The sequence below is a fragment of the Danio rerio genome, chromosome 11 (assembly GCF_052040795.2).
Source record: "Danio rerio strain M-AB ecotype USA chromosome 11, GRCz13ab, whole genome shotgun sequence".
Taxonomy (NCBI): domain Eukaryota; kingdom Metazoa; phylum Chordata; class Actinopteri; order Cypriniformes; family Danionidae; genus Danio; species Danio rerio.
In genome coordinates this window covers 44,002,223-44,017,500 of record NC_141031.1, presented here as the reverse complement: position 1 = coordinate 44,017,500, position 15,278 = coordinate 44,002,223, and the positions used below count along the sequence as shown (strand labels likewise).

The following is a 15,278-nucleotide window of genomic DNA, read 5'->3' as shown; positions in this document are numbered from 1 at the left end:
AACACATTCACAGAAACGCATTCACAGGTTTTCAAAGTATTGCTTTTTTGTGCAACAAAAGACACACGACACCTCGGTGAGAAGCCAGGAATCGGAAATACTCCGTTCATTCAGAGGGCAACATTTCTGCTGCCGTTTTAAGCAGCTTATGAAAGCTTAAAAAGCAGTGCCAAAACTGGGCAAATGTAACACATTCAGCTCTCCAATCGCTCACGCACACGCACAACTCAGAACAGAAAGGAAATACTCAGCCTGTTCCTATGTAACACACGCGTACACACACACACACGGTTGTACAGACAGGTCACATTAAACAAAAAAAAAGCACACAAAAGAGTGTCCGGACAAAAGCGCAGAGCATTAGTCCAACAGAAGAACTGCAAAAGAGTGTGCATGTGTCAGATTTCTTGTGTGCAATGCAGTAAGAGGGAATAACCTTCATTTAAAAAGCCGACCGGAATAAAGCAGGCCGTGTTTATACTTCATATATGGTAGACGACGCGAACGTACAGAAGCTTTACTGACCCTATGTCCCTATGATCAGAGGAACGTGCTCAATGTTCATCTAAACAATCTTCAATGCGATATATATAAAAAAAAAAAAGTACAACACTGAAGTATGGCGGTACCAGACCGGCTGATACCAAACAACTGCACCATGTTATCAACACTTAACCATTTCACATAGCAATGAAATTAAAAACATAGTTTGAGCTTGCTCAAAGAGAACTGTCGAGAGCAAAAAATAAACAAGAGGAAATCCCAGTAACTGCTATTTAATTGTAACCTGCTCAAACTTACGAGCAAAACTGCAACAAAGCAGCGAAGAAGTCTTTTGTGCACTTGGTTAGTTCATACCAAGTCTATTTGGTGCGTCGTTTTTCGTTTGCTTTGACAGTCCCAGTCTGAACTCGAATCGGAAGCGCTTGTGCTTCGACTCGCTGTGCTGTCCGTTAAATACTTCTCATGTTTGTCTAGGTATGACGGCCGCTGTGGCAAAAGAAAGTAGTGCGTGTTGCTGGCCTTCATGCCGTTCTCCATGACAGGAAGAATGCATGGCGAGCCTTCGCTGTTTTGTCGTTGCAAACCACGACTGACGTATTTAGGGTCCGGAGCAAAGCTCTGAGTAGGGGGCATGATCCCGTTATAGTATATGGGGAGGCTCTTTGGGCTGGGTGTGCGTGGACACGCAGATAAAGGTTCTCTAGGGGGAACTTTCGGAGGTCGGTCATCGTCGCTGTTGGCTCCCGATGAGACTTCGGCTGACCAGCGGCGGTTGTCTCCGGTTTTGATTGGTCGTGGGGGAATTGGGACTCTTGGAGGAACCTCTGGTTTATCCAGGTTGTGTGTGTACCTGTGGTGACTGGAGTATCTGAAGGAGGCGGTTTTGTTAAAGCAGCCCGCGGGCCCAGAATGGGACCGTCGCAGCTTTCTTTGCGTACGTTCCTGCTGTCGTATACAGTTCTGTTGCTGATCACGAAGTTCTTGTTCTCTCTGTTGGTTTTCCCGCTCCTGTCTCGCCTTCTGTTGTTGTTGCTGCTGTTTCTGCTGGGATGTGGGACCTTCAAAGTAGGCATAATTAATTTGTCCACAGCCCCTGAAACTCCTCCTACTGGGCATCCCATAGCGGAACGGAGAGTTTTTGGAGCAAGATTCGGAAACTAGGCAGTGATTTTCATCTCCATTGAAAAACTCTACTTCACTGTCCATAGCCTGATCAGGGGAAAGCTCCGCAGAGCCGGGGATTGGGGGAAGGGGTTTGGTGGCTCGACTGGGCGTCTGTGGAGGACTGATGCGGTCAGATACAGTCAAACGTTCAAAGCAGGGAACCACTTGGTCGTCTTTGGCAGGATTTGACGTATAGGGCTCCGTGTGTAAAGTGAGCTGGGAAGGCCGAGGTTTTTTAGGGGGCAAGGGCTGGGCTCCTGTGCTGTTTGTTGAATTATTGTGACTCCGCTGTTCTGTTTGATTGAGAAAGGGGCAGAAATTGAGAATGAAGATTAGTAAGTTGCATATAATTTGACTAGATTCAGTGATAAAGGTGAACTGATCACAAGCAGCACAGATGTTTTACTTCTGTCCGACAGTTCCCAACAATAATTACCTTAAATATTCATTTTGTTCACATTCATCTAAAAAAATTAGTACTGCATTCACAGAATCTACTGATTAGTGCATTCTCTGAGAATTAAACCCATGATCTTTATATTCCAAGCCCCATGCTCTACCACTTGAGGCACAGCAATACAAGTGTCTGATACACCGTAATTCAGAATAGTTCCCCAAAACACATCGCTATTAACATAATTCACTCCCTCAGTTTGCAGCACACTCATATGCTGCTTATGTTTAGGATAATTCTGAAGGACCTTCAGGCAGCTCAATCCATGCACAATGTTCATGACTACTTCTGTAAATCTCCAAAAAGGCACCACTAAATCAATTTGACTAAATTAGTCTTCAGAAGCCATACAATAATAATGTGATCAATAGTCTAATGTATCTTTGAAAATCTTGCCATCCATTGCCTTTAAATCAAACATGGCTCATTGGAATGTAGTTCCTTTTGTACGGCTTTCCAATTTGATTGTTGTCCTTATAATCTGACAGCTATTAACTTTGAGTGTGGTTTATTTATAAACTAATTTCAAGAGGACCACGTGCTTATGATCAACATGGCTGGCACCTCATAACTCTGTAATCTGCTCTATTAGATGATTACGGAAGCATTATAAATAACCAGAGTTTTTCACTCCAGTTATCTTCGTCTTGAAGTTTCCCCCTTTACACCCCTACTTCCCCTCTTTTTTCTGATAGGGCGACACAGTGGCCCAGTCGCTAGCACTGTTGCCTCACAGCAAGAACAACACTGGTCCAACCTCCTATCTGGCCGGTTGGCATTTCTGTGTGGAGTTTCTATGTTCTCTCTGTGTTCGTGTGGGTTTCCCCTGGGTTCCCCAGTTTCCTCCCACCATCCAAAAACATACACTATAGTCAATCGACTAAGCCAAATTATCACCCAAGACAACCATAGCTTACATTTCTCGCATGGCGACAAGCAGGGGAGTTCTCGAGACCTACCTGAGCTCGAACTCCCCTCTCGCCCTTTTAACGGGAGGGAGCCCCTGGCTCGATGATATTACAAGCTCAGGGCTCTCTCCCGGAACAGCATGCCAATTACACTCTATTATTTTACAGCTAAGTGTGAACTCATTGTGTGAATCATCATTTTATTACAAGAGATCCTATAAATTGTGACACTAAATTATTACATTTAAAACTTGTGGTAACACTTTAGTGCAGGTACCAATTCTCACTATTATTTTTATTTTTCACTTTTTTAGGGGGTTTTCACCTTTATTTTAATAGGACATTAGAGATTTCAGACAGGAAAGCATTGGGAGCAGAGAGAGGGGAAGGACCAGCAAAGGACTTGGAGCTGGGAATCGAACTTGGGTCACCGTCAGCACGTCAGTGCTTTATGTCGACACACACTACCACTTGGCTATTGGCACTGAACAATTTTCACTATGCTCGCTCGCATGGTTTCACAATTTTCACCATGCTCGCTCGCATGGTTCAGGATTGGTAGAGCTACGCATCGATGAATTTGCTCTTCAGTGTTTGAACTCTCAGTAATGATTAAATCACACTGAACTGAGCTAAACTGAACTAAACTGAACTTAAACACTAAAAATTGAACTACACTGTTCCAGTTACTATGACCATTTATGTGAAGCTGCTTTGACACAATCTACATTGTAAAAGCCAACACAATCTCACGGCAATTCGTAACTTTTTCATTTAGTGGCTAATTCGTATGAATTCGTACGATCTAATTCGTACAATTTAGTACGATTTGCTTATCCCCCAATGACGGTTGGGGTTAGGGGTGGGGTCAGGTGCCACGCCTCCTTTTTAAAATCGTACCATTTCGTACGACTGAACTCGTACGAATTCGTACGAATTAGCCACTAAACTGGCAAAACGTAAAATACTTACGTTTTCTCGTGAGATCAGGCTGGTAAAAGCGCTATACAAATAAAGCTGAATTGAATTGAATATTAACTAGTGGCTTGTTTGCAGCTTATAGACACTTTTGTTTGTACTAACATAATGTACATATTCTGCATGATCCTATTCAACATACCCAATCCTACACAATACCTAAACCCAACTACTACCTTAATAACTATTAACAAGCAGCAAAGTAGGAGGTTGTTAAGGCAAAATTCATAGTTAAGGGTTTGTTAACAACTAGAAAAGCACCTTGAAATAAAGTGTGACCAAACTTTTGATATCAATAAGCATTATGATACTTACTTTCCACTGCTGAATATGATGTCGGCAGCACCTTTTTCTGAGACTCAATGTTATAATCCGTAGAAGGATCAATGCTTAGGTATAAGCTGTAGATAAAGAACAGAAACGCCAATCAGACACATTTGCTTGATTAGCATCGTATGAAATGTTGAAGAAAGTTCATTTCCTGATCGGTCTTGTAAAAGGAATCAGTTTTTAACTGGGAAAGCATGTGGTGTTGCACTCACTTGCGTAGGTCATTGCATTTCCAAGAGGGCTTAGCTCCGGCCATGCTATGCCAGTGGCTGCCCCGCAGGAAAAGGCTTTGCGTGGGTAAACAGATCTCCTGGGCAGTCAAGCCTGCAGTGGACATGCTCCAGCTGCAGTCGGTTCGCATTCAGGCCAGGAAATGCTCCTCCTCGCCAAGCTGGCAGCTGCTGGCCTGTACCTGAAACACAGCCACGAGAAGACAAGAGTGTGAATCTCTGCAATGGTTCTCCAACGATTTTAACGAAGAGCACATTCTCAAGCTTCCTGCTGCTCAGATTTCCTTTCTACTGAGGTCATTTTCTTAGCAAATTTCAGGTCTTATAGTGACATCTTATACTGAGCCCTTAGCAAAAAAATACAGCATTAAAAAAAACAGCATTAAGCTTGAATGGAGAGTGAAATGACAAACTTTTCTGAGGACTAATTCCCTGGTAATGGCACATTTTTTTCTGAAATTCGAGGACACACAATGGTTTCAACTCAAATCTGCCATCAATAGATCTCAATTTGTAAGGAAATTTTTGATATAGCTGGGGGTATATCATCTATTCGTTTGTTTAATGAGGTATAAATATAAAAGGCTCATTTGTGGATTAAGTGTTAAGCCTTCTCTTTTTTTTCTTTTTGGATCCCCTAAAGTGGGGACTCATTTCATGTTTCCCTCTTTATCCCTTCGTATTCCTATTATTATTATCATTATTTTACATTTTCTTAAAATTATAGAAGTAAATGAAAGTTTGAAAATAAATAAAAATGTACGTTCAAAAAAAAAAAAAAAGGAAAAGATATGAACATCAAAAACATCCACATTAATCATTTAATTCTATATGTAAACTGTTTGCCAGCTTATTATTATCCACTTCCAGTTATTCTAAGAAACGTAAGAGTCCAAAATTCACATTTACACCATGCACAGATCAAAGTTTTTATCTATAATTGCTATCGATGGGAATTGAAGCAATAACCTTGACGTTGTTAGTGCAATGCACTATTAAGTTCCCATCAGGCACAGGATGTCAACATGATGTCAGATTGACGTTGTACCCTAATGTAGGGGGACGTTACATTTTTGGTGGAAATGAAAATTGGGTTGACATCAGAACGCAACGACAGATCGAAGTCATCGGATAGATGTTGGATTTTGGTCACTTTCCAACGCAACCAAAAAACAACCAAATATCAACGTCTAATGATGTTACAGCTTGATGTTACCATTATGATGTCTATAACGCCCCATTCACACGGGGCGTCAGCATCAACGTTTCCCATTCACTTTGAATAGGTGATGTCAGGCGTTGCCGAACTGCATTGTGGATCCGTCAGCGCCGCTTCAGAGGCGTTGCTCGCTGCAGAAGTTGGGACTAACTCAACTTTAAGCGCCGACGGAAGCGTCATCCAATCAGATCGCTGTATGCAAATACACCAGCTAGACGGTGGCCTATTGCTGACTGAATTTCATTGGCTGACGTTTCTATGACGATTGCTCCAGTCCCAACTTCAGACACGCCTTCAGTCAAGCGTTGACGCTGAAGCCCGTGTGAATGGGGCGTTAGATTTCGGTTGCCATACCTGACGAATAAACGTCAGTATTTGACGTCAATATGACGTAGGTTTAAGATGTTGGCTCAACGTTGGATGCTTGTCACTTTCCAAGACAACGTAAAACCAATCAAATTTCAACGTCTAATGATGTTACAGCTTGATGTTACCATTATAATGTCTATCAGATTTCGGTTGCTTTACCTGAAGAATAAACGTCAGTATTTGACATCAAAATAACGTTGTCCTTAGACAACGTTTATACATTTATATTTGGTCACCTGACACTACAACCTAATTCTAACCTATTATTAACGTCTTACGACATTGTGTGCCTTCTGGATTGGCTATAAATATATGATATTATAATATATAATATTATATAATATATGAATATATTATATAACATAACAAAAAGCTCCAAGAAGCTCTGACAGAACAATAAAAAAAAAAACAGTGGCCATCATAACCACTATCATAACTATATGAGCATTCAAGCCAAACTGAGACCCTCTAAAGATAACTGCGATCGTTTTAGTGTTGTTGAAGAACGAAGAAGACATTTGTGTAGTTGTTTATGGAGCAGTCTGCCCTGGGCTATACCTTGCTTCCCTTCGCTGTGCAATGCATTCAGCCATGTGCACGAGACTTGAGTCGCACTTTTCAGAAAAGAACATTGAGCAACATTCTGCTAAGCCTCACAGCCTGTGGTATGACAAGCGCTCGGTTTGACAGCACTAAACTATACACTTATGCCCCCAAAGCCCTGGGGATAAAGCCAAACCGAATGCTCTCCAAGATGTCACACACAAAATAATACTACAAAACAATCATTTCTGTTGAATAACAGTAAACAGCATGCTACATTAGAAGAAATAAAGTATGAAGTGGATCAAAATAAGTTTTTCAAGGCAAGATTAGGTGATGTTGAATAGTTTGAAGAGAACTTTGATGAAAGGTTTTGATCCGTTTTAAATGTTGACTGCTGGATTTCATTATTTGTTTGGTTATGTTTTAATACCATCGCAGCATTGGATATATTCATGCCAACATTGGTAATAAATATTCAATACATCGTTTAAAATTAATCAAACATGCATTATACAAAAAAATAATAACTACAGACAATAATAACACTGATTTAAAAAATCATAGAAGGTCTACCCATTTAAATCAATGATAAAATTCTGTCATTAAAAAAATATCCAAAAAAGCATTAAAAAATATACACATTCTATTAAAATATTCCTACAACAGTAACAAATAATTTATTTCTCCTTTAAAAAAAAAAAGGAGTGCAAAAATTTTCATTGTAATTTTGTCTTTCATGTAAACCTGACTTTCTGGGTCCCCATGCAAATGCTATCTATCTTTACAGAGGAAGTCATCTAATATTAAATTATATATGCAAATGAGTCTCAAATGTCTTACCTTTGAACTCAACTTTGCTTAAAAGGAAACGGCATCTAGAGTTACAATTTGTTGCAACACCAGAGACGCTCTGAAGAAGTTGCTTTAAGAGCAGAATCCAGTAAAATGCGTTTGGCTTTTTGAGAAACCAGCTTTACACCCCTGAGAACACGAAGAGTGATGGACCTGGAGGCAAGGTTCATCCTGGTTTTAGCTTACAAACACGTATCACGCTCACAAGCTATCGAGTCACCAACATTATGACAGTCTTGCAGAGATACAAACATCTCCTGTACCCTATTAAACAGCAATTAGCGCTTTTATGGAACGATTTATTGCAGGGCTGTTTTACAAGCAACACACAATGCGTCAGCGTGGTGCAATGCATTTCTGCAGAGCCGAGTGATATGCAGCATGCGCATTAAATGGGGACAACCGAAGTTAAAGGGATAGTTCACTAAAAACTGAAAGTTTATTGATTATTTAGTCCCACTCAAGTGCTTCCAAACATTTCCGAGTGCCTTCTGTTGAACACAAACGTATATACAGTATTTTCAAGAAAGCTGAAAACCATCAACTTCCATAGTAGAAAAATAAAACAAATAAGTAACAAGATATCTTCAAAATATCTTATTTTAGTTTTTAACAAAAGAAAGACACTCAAAAGGTTTCATTTTTGGGTGAACTATCCCTTTAAAACTATGACTAGTCAAAAAAAAAAAAACAATGCAGTGCTCTTTCACAAATCAATCTGGGTCAATTGGTTCAACAGGGACATGCATTTCTGTTGACCGTCCCTGATCCGGTTCATAAATGCGAGCAGTTATGCATCCTGAAAGCTTTGGACCTTGGATACGGTCACTATGAGCACACAATGCAACCTGATCCGCGATAAAGAACCCCACGGGACAAGCGCTTCCTCTCACAACAGGTGCAAGACGGACAGACTTCCTACTGTCCAGCACGGACATTTCTCAATGCCTTCAGGAAGACAATGCCAGTGAATTGCGAGCACGTTGGGTAAACAAAGCGTGCAAAATCTGTTCAGTGTGGCATGAATCCTGTGAAACATGAAATGCTTAGAAATGAATGCTTTCTTTAGGAACAGTTTGTGAATGGTTATTTACATTTATGAAATATCAAATTAAGCATCAAATGTTCTTTATACTTCACTCAAAAAATGCTGGGTTGTTAAAATAACCCAATGTTGAGTCAAATATGGACATACCAACCATTGGGTTGATTTAAAAAAAAAATTAAAATTTAATTGAAAAAAATGAACACAGCATTGGGTTTGTCCATATCTGACGTAACATTGGGTTATTATGACCACCCAACACTTTTAGAGTGAAGTAAAAGATTAATAAAAAAAAAGCTTTTATAGCATAAAATCAAAAAGCTACATAAACTACCCCCTGAATATTTCTTTTGGTGGTTCTTGTATGCCATCAAATCAAAAACAAACTTTTAGAAGCTTTATATTTTAGAACTGTATGGCCTTTTCTCTGCAAAATGCATAAAACATTTAAGCAATTCCATGCAAATGTTAACCTTGCCATAAAAAAAAATAATGTTTTCACCAAAGTAACAAAACTCTTTCAAGGTTATTTGTGTAGGTTTGTATTTTACACTACTGTAAATATACTCAAAATTGTCTCTGTCAATGTTTTCAAACAATTCTATTTGAGTCACCAAAGTTATACATGTGTCAATTTCACATCTGCCACATCCATAATGAAGCTTTTTCCTCAGGAATGCAAAAATGTAAAAGTTGTTCTATAGTGAGCCAGCCTTTCTCCTTTTGATTAGCATTGTTTCTTTTGGGTGTTTCAGTGTAAATCAAAGGTAAATGCTGTACACTGTGAACTTTTTGATACAGATTGATATTTTTCTGATCTCATAACTCTGTGGTGAGTTTCTTTGGAAAGCAGATGTTTCAATATAATGTTAATACATATTTTCTCTGTGTGTTTATGTTTAAAGTTTTACTGCAAATATCACATCCATAACGCTGGAATTGCTCATATATCTTTTAGACTACATTTCAATCTGAGGTTATTGTGTCTTATAATTTAAAACTGCAAGATTTGATTTGTAAGGATGTACTGCGTAGGCATGGGCCAGTAAAAGACTCTGACGGTATCAGAACCTTGGATAAAAATATCACTGTTTGACAGTATTGTGATTACTGCTCTAAAATATATATATTTTTAAAAGTCTTGGTAAAATGAAAAAAACTTTTTTTCCCCTTTGAACACAATTATTTTATTTTGAGAAACATTTAAAATATTTTGGAGCAGTAAACATTTAGCTGAATATTGAAAATAAATCATTGACTTCTGCTGTCTTCATTAGTTTCAAAAACACAGATTTCATTAGAATCTAAAATGACATCTTTGGATACTTTATCTGATGGAGATACAGTTTTCCTAAAACACAAACAACAACAAAAAAGTAAATAAAAAAAATCTTACATATACCATAAGAACGGTATAACAGAAAATGTGGGCGGTTTTAAAAACCTTGGCTTTTCCAAATCGCGGCTTGGAAAAAGCTGCTTACAAAGCTGGTCAGGTACACGTCACATTTCACTTCTAAATATCTCAAAACAATGTTTAGATTTATGCATTAGGCAGACACGTTCATCCAAAGTTAATGATGAGATTATCATCATGCAAGTTAATGTATACAACTACTTATATAAATCAACATAATGGCCACATTTTGTACATCTTAGACTGCAGATTGTGATTTCATATTCGTTTCTTTAAACAAAGAAAATACATTAAATACATGTATATTTTGATTACAAAAGCACTCAGTTCATGTAAAAAATAAAAAGTATAGGATGAGTTTAAATGCAAAAAACTCTTAAAAGTCATTTGATATCTCTTTTAAAATTAGCATTTTTCACCGACTCCTGAGTGTGTAGGATATGTAATTTTACTTTTAAAGTGACAAATAAGTTCTTTTTACTGCCTTTAAAGTGAAATAACCAACCATAAACATAGGAGGCTGAGAAAAATGCTCATTTTAGGAGAATATTTCAGATGGCACACAGCAAAAAATGCTTTTTATGGTTAGATTTTTTGTCTTGTTTCTAGTTGAAATATCTAAAAAATTGTATATTAAGAAGCATTTTCTAGGTAAGCAAAACATAACGTCTCGTTTTAAGGAATAATATGCCAATATTAAGCGAGTTTTTCCTTAAAACAAGCATGATAATCTGCCAATGGGATTAGCAAAATAATCTTGTTTTTCCTTTTGACATCAGATTATTTTGCTTACCCCATTGGCAGATTATTTTGCTTGTTTTAAAGAAAAACTCACTTCATTCTGGCATATTATTTACTAAAACAAGACATTATGTTTTGCTCATCTAAAAAAATCTTCTTGATTTAAGATCTTTATATATTTAGACTTGTAAACAGACAAAAAATCTAAGTAGGAAAAGCATTTTTGCAGTGCATTTAGAGGTTTTTGCATCTGAGCTCTTCATATACATAAATACACACGCACACAGATACATACAGTGCTCAGCTTATATAAGTGCACCCCTCACAAATCTCTTTTAAATTCATATTTTTAATAGGAAGCTATACAATTTTATATTTGTACAGTTGAAGTCAGAATTATTAGCCCCGTTTTCTGTTTAGCAGAGGGCAGATTTTTTCAGCACATTTCTTAACATAATAGTTTTAATAACTCATCTCTAATAACCAATTTATTAGAGACAGTATGATAGTTAATAATATTTTACTAGATATTTCTCAAGACACATAAACAGCTTACAGTGACATTTAAAGGCTTAACTAGGTTAACTAGGCAGGTTAGGGTAATTAGGTAAGTTACTGTATAACGATGGTTTGTTCTGTAGAATATCGTACCTTAAAGGGGCTAATAATATTGACCTTAAAATTGTGATTAAAAATTTTTAAAACTGCTTCCATTCAAGCCGAAATTAAACAAATAAGACTTTCTTCAGAAGAAAAAATATTATCAGACATACTATGAAAATGTCTTTGCTCTGTTAAACATCATTTGGTAAATATTTAAAAAGAGAAGAAAAAAAATTCAAAGGGGGGCGAATAACTTTGACTTCAGCATTGACTAGTTTAATGTACGGTTGAAGCCAAATCTGGAGCTTATCTAACAAAATAACTCATAATAACAGTTCAAATACTAGTACTTCAAAATTTATATGTTATAGAAAACTATGAAATACAGATTTATAAAAATTTTAAAAAGAGGGCAAAAAAATCAAGAGAAGCTAAATAAATGGAAAAATAGTTGAAATTTTGTAGGTTGTAATTTGTTTTTGCAATATTTTGCTTGAATTTAATTGTATTATTTTTCAATTTCTAAACATTTTTGGTAACTAAAATATTATTTTAATAATAAACATATTTGTTAAATAAATCTGTTTTGTTTAAATGCACCAAAATACATTGCCTAGACTACATTCACTGAGAAATGGATCAACATATTCATTTTCAAAATGGGCTGTACTCATACTGTATTTATACACATACACACAAATACATACACACACCAGAATGGGGAGGGGGTGAAGTCTTAGCAAACTAAATGTCTTATTTTTGCAGTGAAACGTGACCATGTTCTTGACAGACTAGCGTGCAGAAGATCTTGGAAATACCTGAAATACTGCATATGAACACAGGATACTGCAAAAGAGACTCCAATGCACATATAACGCGTGCATGTGCAGAAAACAACAGACTCATTCGGAAACCTAATCTTCAAGAGGTCCAGGAGTGTAAAGTCATTGTACATGGCCCGAAAATTACGAAATCTCTGCGTGCTGACAAACCACTGATATGACATTGTTAGAAGGTATGAAGGAGACAGTCGCGCGCGTTCACACCCCGCTCTTGTCACCTCCGCCGCGGCTGCCAGGCAACCATACCCGATCTACCTGTCCGCTTCCGCAAACTGGCGGGATGAGTCACTTTTACACTCTATCACACCTGACGAAACACACCTCAGACATTTCTTGAAGGAAAAAAGACTGATGTGCAACCAGATAAAATCAACATACACGTCATCGTCACAAACTATGACACTATTATGCGTGTTTTGTCAGCTGACCATCTTCATTATTTTTATTAATATTAATTTTATTTATCTGTCACCATCATAATTATCATCATCATAGTAGCAGATAAATAAAAATCTAAAATCAGATATAAATTATTTGAAGTGTTTTAAAAGAAGGGTGCCTGCGTTTCCCTCCAACTGAACATATACATATACATACATACATGCGCGCGCACGCACACATACATACACATACATACACACACACACACACACACACACACACACACACACTCTCTCTCTCTCTCTCTCTCTCTCTCTCTCTCTCTCTCTCTCTCTCTCTCTCTCTCTCTTATCGGATGTCCTGTCACAGAATCAGATAATATCGCTCCACACGTCACTGTCGTCATCAGCACGCACGCACACACATAGAGAGAGAGCCAGACAGACCACAAACACTGACGATGTGCCAAACGCATTAAAATTCACCTTAATCTCCCGACAGATTCCCGGTGTCCGGCGTCAAAAGTTCATAATGCCGTAATAATGATCCCGTTCTGCCCGTTGGAAAGCGTCGGTTTTGACTTTACAGATGCGCGAGAACATTCATTACAGCTTTCGAGAGTTCGTTAACAAACGGGTCTTCTGTGTGCGGTGCTTTAAATCCTCACTGCAGAGACGAAGCCCCGCCCCCATCCAGCAGGATTTAAAGGCACAGTACACACAGTGTTGTGAATGTCTCTGCATTATAGCTGCTCTCTGCTTATTTGCTCACTCGGTGTGTTTTATTGGCAAACGCATACAAAGTTTGATGGGGAAAAATAATAAAACACGCACCTGGTTTAAGCAGTGAGGATATTTGCTGACAACCAAAACAGTAAAAATAAGGAAATGCTCTACCCATCTTTCTCCCATTTTAAAAGCTTTTTTTTCTAAGAGATGTAGTTTGAGTTTGCCTTTGAACAAGGATTCATTAGAGATTGCTTTTATAGACATGGGTAGCCCATTCCACCTACTATAGTCTCCTATTTTCTTTAGTTTGGATCTGGGGTTTCTTTAGTTTGGACATTTTTGGGTCCGACGACCTTAAACCTTACGACCCATGACCTTAAGGTAGTGCCTGACCATTAGGTTTCAAACTGGATTCCAGGTGCTCCAACTCTAATCAAACACAACTGATCCAACGAATCAAGTTGTTCAAGACTACAAGAGAACATTAAGCAGGTGTGAGTTGGAGCTGGTTAAACTATGTAGAGCTGCGGCCCTCCAGTAATTGAGTTTGAGACCATTGATTTAATACCTTTAAAACTTACGGTAAAATTGTAAACTCTATTCTAAAACATATCGGCAACCAGTTTAGGGAGCACAGGATGGGGGTAATTTGTATATGAATACTAATAATGTTATAGACTAATAATAATAGTTTATCTAGTTTCTATACTTATGACTAGGCCCACACGGAATCTGCGCACAGAATTCTGCAGTTTATTTACTTGTGTAAATGTGTAAATCTGAATTTATTAATATTTTATTCAGTAATTTATTACTTTTTATTTAATATATTAAGGTTTTAGTTATGATACTCCGCTGGATACTCCTAAAATAATTCTGCAGATTTTTACCAAATTTCTCTGCAGAAATAGCAAAAAACGTCCGCAGATTCCGTCTGGCCCTGCTTATGACTTTATCATAATGCTTATAATTCCTTTTTCTATTGTTTCTCCCTTAAAAAAAAACTTAAGCTTTGCTCTTTTCTTACTTGATTACATCTATTTTTCTCATTTGATGCTTTTCATAAATAAAACTCAATCTGTTTTTATTGAATCAATACATAAAAAATAAACAAACATTAGGCCCTAATGTATATCTACTTTATTCTACATTACATGACAATACTTTACAATACAATATAATATCCACTTTATATCAAATAATCAGATTATTATTATCTGCAAATCTCACATTGTCGTCCACTAAAGCTAAGTAGGGCCAGTACCTGTATAGAAGACTACATGGGAAACGCAGTCCTCCAGGACCAGGTTTGCCCACCCCTGGCTTTGAGTGTCCAGAAAAGAGCCATATAAATGTAAAGAATTATTGTTATGTTATGTTATGTTTGAGTGATGTAAAAAATGATTTTAAAAATTATTTTCAGTACAACATTTTCCTTTAATTAGAGTATTACATTGAAATATAGTATAAATATTTGGCATGAATAATATAATTAATTATCAAACCACAGTTGTTCATTAAATGAATATTTAAAGGAATAAAGTTACTATAATAAATCAGCTAGTAATATGTCATTGGTGCTTCCTCATATTTGATCAGTAGCCAATGTTTTGCAGCATTTTCCTTGCATTACCATAAATAAAACCCCTAAAATGTGGATTAAAATCCAAAGTTTAACATTCAATCAGTATGGTTAATAAAATAATAAATAAACAGATTATTTACTGCAGTGGTTCTCAACTTTTTTCGCCAAATACCACTTCAGAAAAAAAACAGTCTCTCCACGTACCAATTAGGCGTAATTAAGCAGCTAAAGCTCTGCACAGTTCAAAAAACAGGCAGATTAATTACTATTATTATGAATATTTATTATTGTCAGCCACTATAACCATTTTGAATAGTTTGAACATTAACACTGCACGGTGCTTACGGGTAAAATAAATAAATAAAATGTCAACATTTAAATT

The 15,278-nt window shown here is 37.2% G+C and overlaps 1 protein-coding gene across 2 annotated transcripts in view; it reads right to left on the bottom strand.

The window, feature by feature from the left end:
- errfi1a (ERBB receptor feedback inhibitor 1a) overlaps positions 1-13,200 on the bottom strand; it is a 14,053-nt gene extending 853 nt beyond the window's left edge. The window contains exons 1-4 of one of the 2 annotated variants that reach the window (XM_087272904.1): positions 7,543-7,939; positions 4,551-4,750; positions 4,324-4,409; positions 1-1,961 (exon numbers count right to left, since the gene is read on the bottom strand). The exon at positions 1-1,961 is cut by the window's left edge and continues 853 nt beyond it. In XM_087272904.1, the coding sequence (XP_087129030.1) occupies positions 853-1,961; positions 4,324-4,409; positions 4,551-4,699 (1,344 nt within the window). In that variant the 5' untranslated portion in view covers positions 4,700-4,750; positions 7,543-7,939 and the 3' untranslated portion in view covers positions 1-852. 2 annotated transcript variants of the gene reach the window in all.
- Between the last annotated feature and the right edge of the window lie 2,078 nt (positions 13,201-15,278).